The 15,296-nt window shown below is 33.3% G+C and overlaps 1 protein-coding gene across 1 annotated transcript in view; it reads right to left on the reverse strand.

Annotated features, from left to right (window-relative positions):
- Positions 1-1,733: 1,733 nt before the first annotated feature.
- LOC142230726 (uncharacterized) overlaps positions 1,734-15,296 on the reverse strand; it is a 260,167-nt gene continuing 246,604 nt past the window's right edge. The window contains exons 5-7 of the mRNA XM_075301355.1: positions 11,635-11,822; positions 7,502-7,654; positions 1,734-1,949 (exon numbers count right to left, since the gene is read on the reverse strand). Of these exons, the coding sequence (XP_075157470.1) occupies positions 1,824-1,949; positions 7,502-7,654; positions 11,635-11,822 (467 nt within the window). The 3' untranslated portion in view covers positions 1,734-1,823. The remainder of the gene's footprint in view (positions 1,950-7,501; positions 7,655-11,634; positions 11,823-15,296) is intronic.

The following is a 15,296-nucleotide window of genomic DNA, read 5'->3' on the forward strand; positions in this document are numbered from 1 at the left end:
ACCGTAATTTTTATCCGATTTGCCGGAAATTCAAAATTTGGAAGTATTTTCTGTCCATAAATTGGTGTAGCGAATATGGTGTGCATCGGTGTACATATAAATTCCCATGTGTTAAATCTCCCGATTTCTATGTTGGTATATATGTTTGCTTGGCTGAGTATCAGTCATCAAATCCACCTGAAATTCTTTATATTTATTTTCAAGTAACCTGACGAAGAGTTTTCTAAGGAAACAATTATATGGTGGTGGATATTTAAGATTCGGCTCGGCCGAACTTAAGTCTTGTTAATTGTACTAATAGCTTGTAGAACAAAAATTGTGATTTTGAGGACCTACCATCAATTTGAGATATCACGGAACGCGCGGTTTCAGTTTACAAAGGACCTTTGTGAACTGAGCCCTTTTAAGGATCTCTATATTTTTAATATCAGCTAATACTTTTCATATGAATGGTGTTATAATATTATCTACACCAGGAAATAATTCCGTCAGATGTTTCTGACATCTTGATTTTACATTTTTATGTGCATCACCAGAATTGTTTAGTGATCTTAATATTTAAACTGCACGTTACAAGTTTTTATGCAAATTATCCAAAGAGAGTATTGTTTCTATCTTACATTGGTTAGTATTTTTCTGTAGCTGTGAGTTATTAAGCAATGAATGTTTCAAATTGTACCAAATAGTTCATTGTAGTACGATTGTACTTTCAGCCTATAGAATGTACCAAATTTAGTGCAAAACTTTTTCAACCCTGATTGTACCTCTAACGTAAAAAAACAAATTTTATTTCTCTAATGTAAATGTTGTGATATATCAATTTCTTTGCTATGTCAACCACTGTGCCTTATTTTGGGAGTGTTAAAATGAACATAAAAACAAGCAAACTCGTGTAGAAATAAATATCGAATGTACTCTAAGTACTGTATATAACAATAGAGCTATAGAGAGATTGAGAAAATGATTAAGAGAGCAATTTTTAATAACGGCTAATTACTAAGCTACATATGAAGTTTATCCAACTCAATAATATGTAAATATTACGTTCTTTGTTTTTATTAATATTTAAGTTTATTTAAAAATTTCTGATTGCTGATTATTTTTACTGTTATATTTGCTATTTCTATATTCAGATATTTGCTTTGTATGTTTGTATATGTAATCTCTATGGAAAATTTCCGGAAGGAAACTGAACGGTATCGTTTTTGGTTTTACTAATCAAATTTGCTCTCAATTTGGCTTCAACAAATTTGATTATGGCCTTTTTATACTTTAGAAACGGACGTCACAGTTGTTCCTGGTTTAAAACGGATATTGCATTAAATGGATAAAATGTATATATGGGATTTTTATACTTCTAAGAGAAATATTGTTTTTTTGAAAAAAAAAAATAATAATAATTATATTAACTTAATCTTAAATACTGAAATATGCAATAACAATTAAAGTTATATGATGAAATGTTTATATATTTTAAAATTCAGTCCATATTCTTTATTTGTTTTTTTATATAACTTTTGCAAAGTTTTTTTTGGTTTTCATTTCTCTGCTTTTTCTTGGTATAAAAAAAATTCTCTGAAAAAATTATGTATCGACATAATATGAAAAAAAAATAGTTTGTAATATGAGATTGAGGTTTTTAGAAAAATTCAATCTCTTAAAAGAATAACTCATTTTATACTTAAGTACCAAACATTTTTCTAAATTTGTAAAGAATAAAAAAAAAACAATAATTTATTAAAATTTTCTTATTTATGTAAATTCTTTTTTGCTTAATATGCTACTTTATCGCAATCATCATTATGATGTTCCCTTTAAATATCTCATTGATTATTGTTGTCGGTAAGTAGGTCATCTAATGCACCATTGAGTCTACCCTTACTTAGGGCCTCGACCAACATGTGGAGGCGCTCTTCACGTTCGGTGTGTCTTCTTTCCAGCGAAGAAACCTTTATGCAATTAAAAAATATATATGTTTAAAATATTATACATTTTGATAGTATTATTTTTGTATACTGATATGAGGTATATTATAGGGTGATCATGGTGGAATAAAATTGTAGGAAGCTATTGTAAAAATGACTCCCAACTTAAAGAACTACTATTTTCAATGACAAACAGACAATAAATACATATAGATTACAAAACAAAAAAAAAAAAAAAATAATACAATAAGGTGGATCAACTCTTTTTTAAATTAAGAAAAAAATTCGGCCTCGTGTTCTTCGAAGCAAACACGTTTTCAGATCCGTAGGAAACAGACAACGTATACCTTTAGGGATTTTAGGAATGTTTAATTTTGCCTGTAATTCATGTTACAAATTTTTATCTCTTTAACTCTGCGATTAGGAGGTGTGTCCAGAGTGATCTGGTGGTCAAGCGAAAAGATGGCGCATATCATGTGGCCCTTGGTTGCATATGAGACACATGTCAGCTACGCTGCTATCAATTAATGATAGGTAGGAATTGATGCGGTTGCACTTGCCTTATCCATGTTGGGCCAAAACTACCCTGATCTGCCGCGGGAGGTCTCTTTCCTCCGATGATATGAGCGGCAGTCGAGCTCCGGGAACATTATTAATTTCGTAGCTTCTAAACGCTTCAGCTACAGTAACTTCATGAATCCTGTTCAGACCTGTCTGGTATCTTGCCTGGTCTAGAGGCTCTATTTTGGTTATTTGGGTGGTTACTGCGAGGAGATACTGCTTTGACAACATGTAATTATGATTTCACACAGGGATGATCTTAGCCTCCATATAAAGGTGATCCAGGGGTGTACTACGCAGACATGCTGCCGCAGTTCTTAGGCCAGCATGTCTGCTTGATAAGTATGTATGTTATTCCACTACGTGTCGCTTGTTTGAGGTGTCCACACTGGCGCCCAGCAAGTTGGGGATCCAAACTACTTTTTTAGAAGCTCATTTTTTGCTGGGTTACCACTGACCGTCCAATTGCCTTTTATGTAGTCACCAAAGTTTAATTATCAGCACTCAAGTGTTGCCGGCATGCGATTTGTGGACTTTGTTTCTATCGCAAAATGCAGTAGCATGTGTAGACGACATCAAAAAAAGGCTGTCGAATGTAACCGAGAGAATCTTGTGGTAGTTTGTAGCAGGCATTGAAAATGCAGTACTATAGTACTTTTTTCCACCCTGGTCAGTACCGTAGTACCCCCGCGAATGATTTAGTACCTTTTGTGTAGACAATAGTTTTGACAAAATATTTTAATATTTTGAGAAAGTCTTTAACAAGCTTGTTAATTAATAATCTTTTACAAATATGGCAAAACAGACAAGTTTATGCGGGAATAAAATCTCGATTTTGTAAAAGCCATAGTCAAAAACACCAATTTATTGAATTTCAAGAATGATTTAGTCGAAAAAAGCACGCGCTTCTATATTACGCTTCCACACGAACATTTTCTCGATGAGAATAATGCGAGCCAAAAACTACCAGAAAGTTTTGTCACAATTATATTTCTACAGAAAATTTTGTCAAAATATTTTTCTTTTTGTCAAAATTTTATTTTGTTTTTTGTCAACATTTTATTTCTATAGAAAATTTTGTCAAAATTTTATTTCTATAGAAAATTTTGTGAAAATTTTATTTCTATAGAAAATTTTGTCAAAATTTTATTTCTATAGGAAATTTTGTCAAAATTTTATTTCTTTAGAAAATTTTGTTAAAATTTTATTTCTATAGAAAATTTTGTCAAAATTTTATTTCTATAGAAAATTTTGTCAAAATCTTATTTCTATAAAAAATCTTGTAAAAATTTTATTTCTATAGAAAGTTTTTTTCAAAATTTTATTTATATAGAAAATTTTGTCAACATTTTATTTCTATAGAAAATTTTGTCAAAACTTTATTTCTATAGAAAAGTGTGCCAAAATTTTATTTCTATAGAAAATTTTGTCAAAATTTTATTTCTATAGAAAATTTTGTCAAAATTTTATTTCTATAGAAAATTTTGTTAAAATTTTATTTCCATAGAAAATTTTGTCAAAATTTTATTTCTATAGAAAATTTTGTCAAAATTTTATTTCTATAGATTTTGTCAAAATTTTATTTCTATAGAAAATTTTGTCAAGATTTTATTTCTATAGAAAATTTTGGCAAAATTTTATTTCTATAGAAAATTTTGTTAAAATTTTATATCTATCGAAAATTTTGTCAAAATTTTATATCTATCGACAATTTTGTCAAAATTTTATTTCTATAGAAAATTTTGTCAAAATTTTATTTCTATAGAAAATTTTGTCAAAATTTTGTTTCTATAGAAAATTTTCTCAAAATTTTATTTCTATAGAAAACTTTTTAAATTTTTTTTAAATTGAGGAGTTGACAAACAAAATTTTATTCGCTTTAAATTCAGTCTAACGAAGCTCTGGACAATAATCACCCAATGGGATTTTTGTTGAAATTTAGTGAAAAGTACTTTTTCGCTCAAAAAATACCTTTTTTGTACTTTCTTAAAAATTGTATTTTCCATCACTGGTTTGTAGTAAGAATTATCTCGCAATAGACTCCATATTCATCAACTGCCTGCGTACTTCAGCTGTCCATGCAGTGAAAAGTGTGGGTAAGATCAGCAAGATGACATATGACATCAACTACGGGCCCAGATACCATGATTGTACAGTCGCCCGTATATGAGACAATTTCAACGCCGTCCGGAGGTGGTGAAATGGATGATAGGTAGAGGTTGAAAAGTGCCGGAGATATCACCCTACCTTGGGGAACTCCCTTTTTCACTCTACAGGGTCTCGGCTTTCTATCCCTAAATACCACACACGAGTGGTGCCCGCACAGATAATTAAGAACACAACGTTTGGTTTCTACCGGTAGGGACGTATTCCCGATGTCCACGAAGAGGACGGCTATTACCCAGGAGAGAATGCCAAAGCATTCTCTCTTAGCACCAATCGGTTATGTCCACGCAACAATCACTCAATGTTTGGCCTATAACCTGGAGTATAGCCCGTCGAAAAACCTCATGCTTAAATCAACATCACGTCGTCTGATGTTAAAATACATCGCGCATCTCATTGCTTAACTCACCATGAGGTAATCTAATGTGATTGCGATCACATCATTTTCGACTTTATTACAAATTCCCTAAATAGAGGACCAGCAAATTTAGATCGATAACCCATTGAAGTGGCGGTGTAGTCTCTGAGGCCGGCGGTATATGAACGTTGTATATCTCTATCTCGGCAGCCCTGGACTTGAATGCTACTTTTCTGTAAGAGTCAGTAGTGTTTGGCACGTGCGTGATAGGTCTATACTAGAGGTCTGCATCGAATAACTTTTCACTACATGTATGCAATTCGCTGTCGAATATAGTACATATACTGTCTTTCTCTTAGAGCGCAAGTAGTGAAGTGAAGAGAACACTTGCTTGTCAAATACCACCAAGTACTTATCCGAAACAATATGTGTTGCGAAAAAAAGTACTTGAGAAAAAGTACAACATGGATTCTCTTCACTTCACGTGGTACCACAAGTATTTCTCAGATATGTGCGAAGCAAAACTTTCCATTATTATTAATCATAGATATGCATGTATGTCACATATTTCATATATTTATGTATGACACACATTTACCTTAACGTTTGCAGTTCTCTATAACAAACCGAGTAACCGAGTATGGAGAGTAACTGTTTTTTTTTTTTTGTATTTCTGAAACTGCACGTGGTACATGGAGTACTCTATGAAGTTTTGTTCTCGCAACATACTCAACGTGATCACTCTGAGTACACTTCAATAAGAGAGAAAGAGGAATATGTGTTTGTTGGTAGTGAAGACATCAGAGTAGCAACAAGAAGTTACTCGTGGCTTTTGGTGTTCATCAAAATGTGTACCAATTGTTTTGCGACTCTCTCAAATAGATGTACTAATGTAGCAAATACACGTGTACTCTGCATTTAAAAATGGAATTGTGCAGACCTCTAGTCTATACTGCACAGAACGGTGCAATATGCAAGCCAGGCCTCAACCTACATTCCTTATGCGATCCATACATACAGGTGGCATTTATCTTTGTCTGTTGGATCACAGAGACCCTGATTCTCTTCAGATTCATAAAATCTACAATCTTACTGATCTTACCTCGGAGCCCGTTGCAATTAAATTGCAAAAAAGGTGCACTTTCCAGAACTGGTACAACAATATTCGGTGTCAGATGCTGCGGCAATAAATATTGTTGAGCGGGAGAAGTCGCTGAGGTCAAGTCGATTATATTGGTTATGCTGTTAGTGACATCTTAGTTTTACAACGACGAAGCAGTGTCAGTGTTGGCAATGGTCTTTGAATAAAGAGTATTTAGGGTTGCCACTACAGAATATAGGGTTGTCTATAAAGACTCGCTATTTGGTATTTGAGTACAGAGTATGTGGGGTTGCCAGTAGAGTGTAAAGAGGGTTACCATGCTTTTTTTTACTATCGTTTATCAAAGCATTCGGTATTGTTATTTATAAATTTTCGTATTTTGAAAATATATAATTCCGCATAATGGTCCCTGGTCCCATAGTGCAAAGATAGCACACCATGGAGAATAATTTTTTTGTTGCTATATTTGCATAAAATGATAAATAAACAAATTACACAAAAGATTACTCCAATTTAAAAAAAGAGCATTTAATTCCAAATTAAGCTATCAACACACATTAGTCAAATAAAAATATCAATAAAGACGACACTATCGAAATTAAATAAATTCAACAAACACCACGCATTCATAGTTTATACAAAATTAGTTATTTTTATATTATTGTTATATAATACAGAAGATAGTAATGATCGCCATCAACCTCATCTACACCAATGACAACAACATTAATTGTACACTATAAAAATAATAATAAAAATAAGCTATGACAACAAAAGCAAGATCATTTCACTTCAATTTCACATGAGTTTTCTCGTTTAAAACGCAAAGAAAAAAAAAAAACAAACAAAAAATAAAGATTTAATGTGAAGAAAAAAATGCATAGACTGATATACAGTTGGAAATTATACGAAAGAGTTAATCATTAAACTATGAATGAATTGGCAGATTGAGGGATAGACGATGGACTAGTTATGCAATAATGGAGTAATTAATTTGTAAATTAAAATCATAAAAACTGTTACAATTGTTGCATAAAAGCTACTGCCCGTTAAAAGTCCAAAAATAAAACGACATTTATACATCAACATAAACAACAACAATAGGCTAATGGTCAGCATATGAACATTTTTCACACTTGACGATGACAACGACGACGGCAACGGCGATGTGGACAATTGTTTAGACCAGTAACTCATAGGTTTAGGTCTAATTGTAGCATGTAGCGTTTGTCGGTGTAATGCCATTGGCGTCAGCGTCTCATTAAATTTACTGACCATTGGCTGAGAGGAATGACCGATATAAGTTGAAGTGTCCATACCAGGGGAATGAAGGGAAGGGAATTTCTTGTGGAAGTCATTTAATCTCCCCATTTTGGCTGCATAACATACCTTGGCTTTGAGCGCATAATAATCGACGGGTACTTTACGGCGTTTTTGCATAGCAAATTGTTCATCACGTTCATTGAGACGTTGCTGTAAGAGACGAACGGTTTCGTGACATGTGGCCAGTTCACGTTCATGGGCAGTTTGTAAAGTCTTCAACTGTAATTGTAGGACAAAAATAAAGAGTGAAAGAAAAACGTAATCAAAAGTTTAGAAATGAGTTATGTATGGTTGAATATATAAAAGCTCAATTAATAGTTAAAATATGTTTATCAATAATGTGGGGTGGGGGAGGATATGATCAGTTCTTTAGCAACGAAGCAAGGTTTACAACTATACAGGGTGGCTGATGTGTAATGCACCATAGTAGGTTAGGTGGCAGCCCGATGTATCTGGCTCGCTTAGACTATTCAGTTCATTGTGATACCACATTGGTGAACTTCTCTCTTATCACTGAGTGCTGCCCGATTCCATGTTAAGCTCAATGACAAGGACCTCCTTTTTATAGCCGAGTCCGAACGGCGTTCTACATTGCAGTGAAACCACTTAGAGAAGCTTTGAATCCCTGAGAAATGTCACCAGCATTACTGAGGTGGGATAATCCACCGCTGAAAAACTTTTTGGAGTTCGGTCGAAGCGGGAATCGAACCCACGACCTAGTGTATGCAAGGCGGGCATACTAAGCATTGCACCACGGTGGCTACCAATGCACCATAGTAAAGCACTATATTCCTTAATGCATTTTTTTTTTAAATTTTATTGTTCAAAAGTAAAAATGTCATAAATAACATTAATTTTTAGAATCAGTTTAGATTTGTTCGAAGTGGCTATTTTTGGAACGAATCATGGCCCTCAAACGACCGAGAAAGTGGTGCGGGAATGTGGCGATATTTTGGCCCATTCCCAGCAAAGTACCATCTTGAGATAATCGACACTTTTTTAAGTATAAATCTTACTCTCCAAAATGGCCCAGGCACAAAAGTCAACCGACTGATATCCGTGGGTTTTGGTGGTCATTGCGTTGTAGAAATGAAGCAAGGCACATGAAATGTTTGTCTGACCAGGGCTTCAATACTGTCCTCAGAACATTTTTCCCGAATATGATAACCTCCTAGAGCAAAAAAAAAAATGTTATTTTGGACGGTGAACATGTAACATGTTTTTCGTAACCATATTATTTTCTCGGATGTTATGTATCGGATTTCGATAAAATTTTATGTTTGGTTAGAAAACAACAGTTTTGCGGTTCCCCATCCAAAAATACCAATTTGCTCTAGGAGGTGATTATATTTCTCTTCTGCGTGTATGGTTGAAGAATACGAGCCATTGGCCGTTACGGCGGCCAATCAAAGGTATACATTTTCAGCTGACCTCTTTGGCAAGTAAACCCCATCATTTTGTTTGTTCGCAAACTGTTTAATTTGGAATGGCTTCTCGTCAGAAAAAAAAACCAAATTCGGTAACTGGCCACTTTCGTTTAAGCGAAGCAACTCTTTGGTTCTTTTCAGTCTATCTTTTTGTGTATCGGTGAGCTATTGCACTTTTTGTAACCTAAATGGCTTTAGCCCAAGCTCATTTTTTAATATATGTTGAATCCGTTTTGGAGATACAGTATGCAAAATCCGTATTCGTACACCCTCGATGAAATAGGAAAATCGCTATAAACTTAAGGTGTGTAATAGCAAAACTTTTTTCATTTTATTTGAAACAAAACCCGTATTCGTACACTTGACATCCCTGTTTTTACTGTTCATTCTAATGGGAGTTTTTAACAAAACTTTGTTTCGGTGTTTTGCATTTTGGTTATAGAGCCCTGTGTTATCGAAATAAATCAAATTTAGTGTTGTTTCTGCAAGTAGCACGCGAAAATCGATATAGGTAAAAAATCAAGCGAACTTTCGGACGAACAACGAAAAATTGTAATAGATCTGCATAAAAGTGGAAAATCTTTACGTGAGATCGCAAAATTAATGAAGCGCAGTGCTTCTACAATACAATATATTATTTCAAAATTCAAAAATTGTGGCCAGTCAAAAAAACAACGTCGAAAAGTTAACCGTTCCTATCAAGCTATCAAGGAGACACTGTTCATTCCTTCGCCATCAAATTCGCATCGATCCGACAGTAAATGAGGTATAACTGGCTGTAAGTTTAGAAAAACATTTTAGAATACGTGTTATCCTCCAGACAGTGAGAAATTATTTAAAAAAATGTGGATTTAAGAGCCGGTATGCTGTCAGAAAACCTATTATCAGCAGGCTTCATAAGCAAAAGAGAATTACATTCTTTAAAAAATACAAAAATGAAGATTTTAACTTCTGGAAAAGAGTTATTTTTACTGATGAGTCAAAATTCAACATCAAAGTATACGATGGACGCATAAAAATTTGGCGAGAGAAAAATACATGCTTATCACGCCATAACCTAATTCGTACATTCAAGCATGGTGGGGGATCAGTGATGGTATGGGGGTGCTTTTCCGCAGCAGGCGTTGGAAACCTTAATTTTGTGGATGGAATAATGACAGCAAAGGATTATATAAACATTTGGAAGCAAAACTTGAAACAGAGTGCCGTAAAATTAGGTTTGTCCCAGAACTTTATCTTCCAACAGGACAACGATCCGAAACACACCACTCTAGATTCCAGCCTTTGGATCCTGTACAACTGTCCAAAATATCTGAAGACACCACCCCAAAGTCCAGACCTCAATCCTATTGTGAACCAATGGTCAATTTTTAAGAAAAATTAAAAAATACGATATTAGAAACGTAAAGGACCTCAAAACAGCATTAAAAATTGAATGGGATCAAATATCCCCAGAATTAACATCCAAACTTGTCGAATCCACTCCAAGATGTCTAAATGCAGTTCTAAAACAAAAAGGATATCCAACAAAATATTAACTTTAGTTATAATATATTGTAAAATAATTTTTTTTCATATATGTTATTGTGTACGAATACGGATTTTGTTTCAAATAAAATGAAAAACGTGCCATCTACATTAGAATTGATGCAATACGGTGCCATATTTTTTTGTATGGTTTGTATTTTGCATAAACAATATTAATATGAAAAAGTTTTTGGTATTGGTATTACACACCTTAAAATTATAGCGATTTTCCTATTTCCTCGCGGGTGTACGAATACGGATTTTGCATACTGTATGTTCTGCTCACGAGCAACTTTTCTGACTTTACTTTTCGGATCATTTTGAATTAAATAGAACATAAATGGTATGTAAGGTTTGTTTAGAGTGTTATGCTTCTTGTTCCACTTTTTTAAAATTTGTGTGCCACCTTTTATTAGTAATGACATTTTTTGTGCCATGGTTATCGGCATTCACAATAAGAAACCTAATTAAACCCGATTAATATAGGAATTAAGGAAAACCATACCAATAAATACATGATATGGTGTTGTGTATGAAAATCGTTCTACCTTGCGTTTTTTTGGGAAAGGCCAATATATGTATAGGTGACTCAAACTAATACACAGCGCTGTTGTTTGTCGCACAGTAGATGACACTTTTTTTTAGTACAATAACAATTTTTGATTTAATTTAAATTAAACAAGACAACAACATTTCTAATGGTGTTTTCTTTTCTGAAAAAAGTGCTTTGCCTTCATTTTGTCTGTACAGAATGCGCATTTTTAAAATGTTACCAGAAACCTAAAAAAATGCTATCATTTCAGCGGGCAGAAAAGAATTCAAAGAAGGAAACAGGGCAATCGCAGCACTCTCGTTTGTTGGCAGTGCTGAAAATGCCCGTAATTTGCCTCTATGCGTGGCGCTATTTTCACAACAGAATTCGAAGCCTTTTCGCACTTTTGCCTGTTTTTTTTAGAAAAGAACCTAAAGAGTACATTTTCCGGGCAAAATGCAAAAAAAGTGTGCATTTTTTACAAGAAAAGAAAACGCCATAAGAGAATATAATGTTTTTCAAATCTAGAATTCTCGTTCTCTAAACAGAATTTGAGTGAATAGTGTGCGCTCTGTAAACACATCGGTTATCGTACAAACCATTCACAATAATATGTATTGATTGCTATGTAAACTCTCATAAGATTATATATATATATATATGACACTCAATGTTTACGGAAATGAATACAAGACGAACAACAAAATACTTACATCTTGTAAACGTTTATCGTGTAATGATTTGTAATCAGCTTCCAAAAGCTTGTATTTGCTGAGGGCTTCTTTTAAAGCTTGTGACTCTGTGGTGGCAGGCATGTGATCCAAATTTGATTTAGACGAGCTGTTAGATGTGGAAGCGACGGCGGCGGCAGTACTGCTTTGAAGCTTATCGTTTTTGAATGCTGCGTTAAAACGAGAGAGAGATGGAGTGGGAGAGACAAAATAAAAAGAGCGTGAGAAATTAAAAATGCAACATAAATCAAAAGATATGCCATTAATGACATAATAGAAGATAATCAATAAACTGAAAAGTTAAACATATAACGGTTACTTCAATAATGTCGACGTTGTCGTCTTCATCTTCATCGTTGTACGTGTATTATATACATAAATCAAATTTAGTAGACAAGAAGTTGCGTAGTGTTGACGTAAATCAAAAACTAAGTTCGTTGAACGTAAATGGCCACAAAAAGAAATGAAGTTTTTTAGTTTTTGCGAATGAAATTGAAGTTCACCACTTTATATATTTTGATTGATTGCAATCGTTTGTCTATATGTCTATTCAGTTTTTATTTAAACTAGCTACCCCATGGGGCTTTACATAATCAACATAGATTTGCATTTTCAAGAAAGAGTGAAGCATCAACATTTTGAACAAAAATAATAATAAATGCCGAAACCAATAAAAAAATTAAACTTCATTTTTATGCAATCATAATTAATCGATATCAAGCTTCGACGAATCTTAAAATCACAATAAATTTATTTTATGTTATATTTTTATGAGGAAATTATTTTGAAATAGAAAAAACTTTCGCTTTCAAATAGACCGGCTTTTGTGGTAGCCGCCCGCAGTTACCTTGTAAACTCACGAAGAAATTTGTAAAGAGGAATATTAAGAAATTTAAAGATTAATACATGTAATTTTTTTCTTCTCCCGGCAACGTATATGAATGTATATGAACATGAAATGACATAAGATTTTAATTAAATGAAATTTCATAGTAAACTAATCGCTTAAAGAAGTTATATCATTAATATGTATTTCAATAATTTATGCATATAATTGCCTTCCGGATATTTTCAAGACAGGTGACAAACTGTCTGTTATATCCCAAACCTTGGAGAATCCCAAGGTTTATGGAAATTATTTATATATTTATAAGAAAGAATGATGCACATTATTTATAAATTTGTACACAGCAGTAGTTATACCAATAATGCACTGAAAAATTTTTTTATCGTGAGGTCAAAAATAGCTTGTCTTTAAAATACGAATGGGAGCAGTGTGACCAGATCTCAAAAATTGTTGCTGGTAAATCAGCATTGAAATAATAGTAAAAAATGCTGTAATCAATATTAAATTAGCCGTATTTTTTTTAAATTTTGTGTTCAATTTTGCCTTAGAAATATATTTCATTAGGATTAAAGGATGTCATGCCATGTACGAGTATTATTGAGCCATCCCAAACGATAAGAATATTTTTTTTAGGCTGAAAGGATTGAAACCCTTCGTTCATCAAAATGTGACAATAAATGAGAATATCGCCATTTTATGAAAATGTTTGCTAACTTTATGAAGTTGTGGTGGGTTTGGAAAGTTGTATGAAAATCGATTAATAAATACGCCAAGTATTGTTTAAGCAAGAAATTTCGTCAAATCCGAGGACGAATGGACTTGAATTACGCCCTATACACCCTCAAGAAATAGCTTCTGTAACATATGCCCCAGACACATTTTGCTTCAAGCATATATATTTTCAGGATTGGTCCAAACAAAATATTGTTTGTACTGTACTGTACTCTTTCTAAACACAAATATGTTTATAGGCTATTTCTAAATTAATATATGTTTGCATCCAAGCATATTATATTTACAAACATTTTATGTCCCAAACATAGTATGTTCTAACATATTAACATATATGTCCCAAACATGTTATGCTAGTTTATGAACATTATATGCTTGCACTTAAAAATATTGTGTTAAAAAATTTTAGTTCCAAACATATAATTTTTACACCCAAACATATGAAAAACAATCTTTTTCGTCCGTGTACTTTCAACAAAAAAATACATAGACGGACATCGACATTTTTGCTTCTGAGTTAATTGATATACTAAATTATCGTTGTCAAACCGCTCTGAATCTTATATAAAAATGAACGACTTTATTACTCCAACAAGTACTAACGTATTTCAAATTTTGTGGATCGAGTAATGCTAAAAATGCTAAATTTATAAATTTGTATTTAGCATTTCTTTTAGCTAAATTTAGCTGCAAAAATGCTAAAATGGCCACACTAGATGGTTATGCTTAGCACAGAAGACGCATTTCTCTGGTATATAGTGTTTCCCTAATGCAGAAGTCAATAAACCTTTCAATGGATTCCACTGCACAATGAGAGCTTCCAAAAAAATTATCCCCAATTTTTGATCCGGAAGTATTGACAACTTGGATCGTATCCAATGAATTTTGCTTGGGCTTGTAATGAAATTTTCAGGAATATAAAATTTTCTTTAATAAATTATCGTATTTATTTAGATTTTCCTTTCAATATTTCGTGCTTTTATCTAAACCGGATGAACCTGTTATGCCGGATATTTGTTTCACAAAACACCGTCCGCCGGTTTTGGAAAAAGTCCGGTTTTTCAAAAACCGACTTTCAAAAAACCCTCTATTTGTTCGCGAGCAGCTGTTGTTGGATTTTGGTTAATCTTGAAACACCCATACAGTCGACTGCTGTTTACTTCCGGGATCATTCGCGTAAATCCACGTTTCACCACTTGTCTCGATGTCATAAATGTGTTGCGAAGCATCGCGATCGTATTTGGAGCATTTGTTTCGACCAATCGACACGAGCATTTTTTGAGCGATGGACAAATTGTTGATTTTACCATACCATCGATAAACACTGGTCCTTGACGGAGCTTCATGGCCAAAAATTGAATTAATTTCATCGATACACAGTTTTCTTTTTTAAATGTTCACGAAGTGATGGGCTTCTTTTGTAAAAATGTAGAAATTTGATGCTAATTTAGTATGCTAAATCGATTTCGAACAAATCCCCAATTGTATGGGAATTCCCCACCAAATACCCATGTCCCAACTCAGAAATTTCGTCCCCATTCACGAAAAAATATCCCCAATTTGGGGAAAATCCCCAATACTGGCAACACTATGCCCAGCCACGAAACCCTCCTATTCTACACCACGCCATCTGTTGTCAATTCTGCATTACTAATTTGCGCACCCAATATTTTTTTATTTTCCAGGAAAAAAATGTGATCTGGAAGTAGTGCAAATTTAGATAATCTCCAATGGATGTTATATGGTCTGGTTGTAGCACAGAAGTACCCTATAATTATTTTCCGGCAAAAATATTTTGGAAGTTATTGCGTTATTTCAGACATAAATTTAAATCTTCTAAATTTTACAGGGCATTAAAAATTCTAAGGGAAATTTCACGAGAGAGTTGTCAGTTGACAGATTGCAAAACTAGGGTTGTCCAGCCGGAAAAAAATGTGATCTGGAAGTAGTGCAAATTTAGATCATCTCCAATGAATGTTATATGGTCTAGTTGTAGCATAGAAGAACCCTATAATTATTTTGCGGCAAAAATGTTTTGGAAGTTATTGCGTTAAATTTAATTTTT

Source organism: Haematobia irritans, chromosome 3, assembly GCF_050003625.1.
Source record: "Haematobia irritans isolate KBUSLIRL chromosome 3, ASM5000362v1, whole genome shotgun sequence".
Classification (NCBI taxonomy): domain Eukaryota; kingdom Metazoa; phylum Arthropoda; class Insecta; order Diptera; family Muscidae; genus Haematobia; species Haematobia irritans.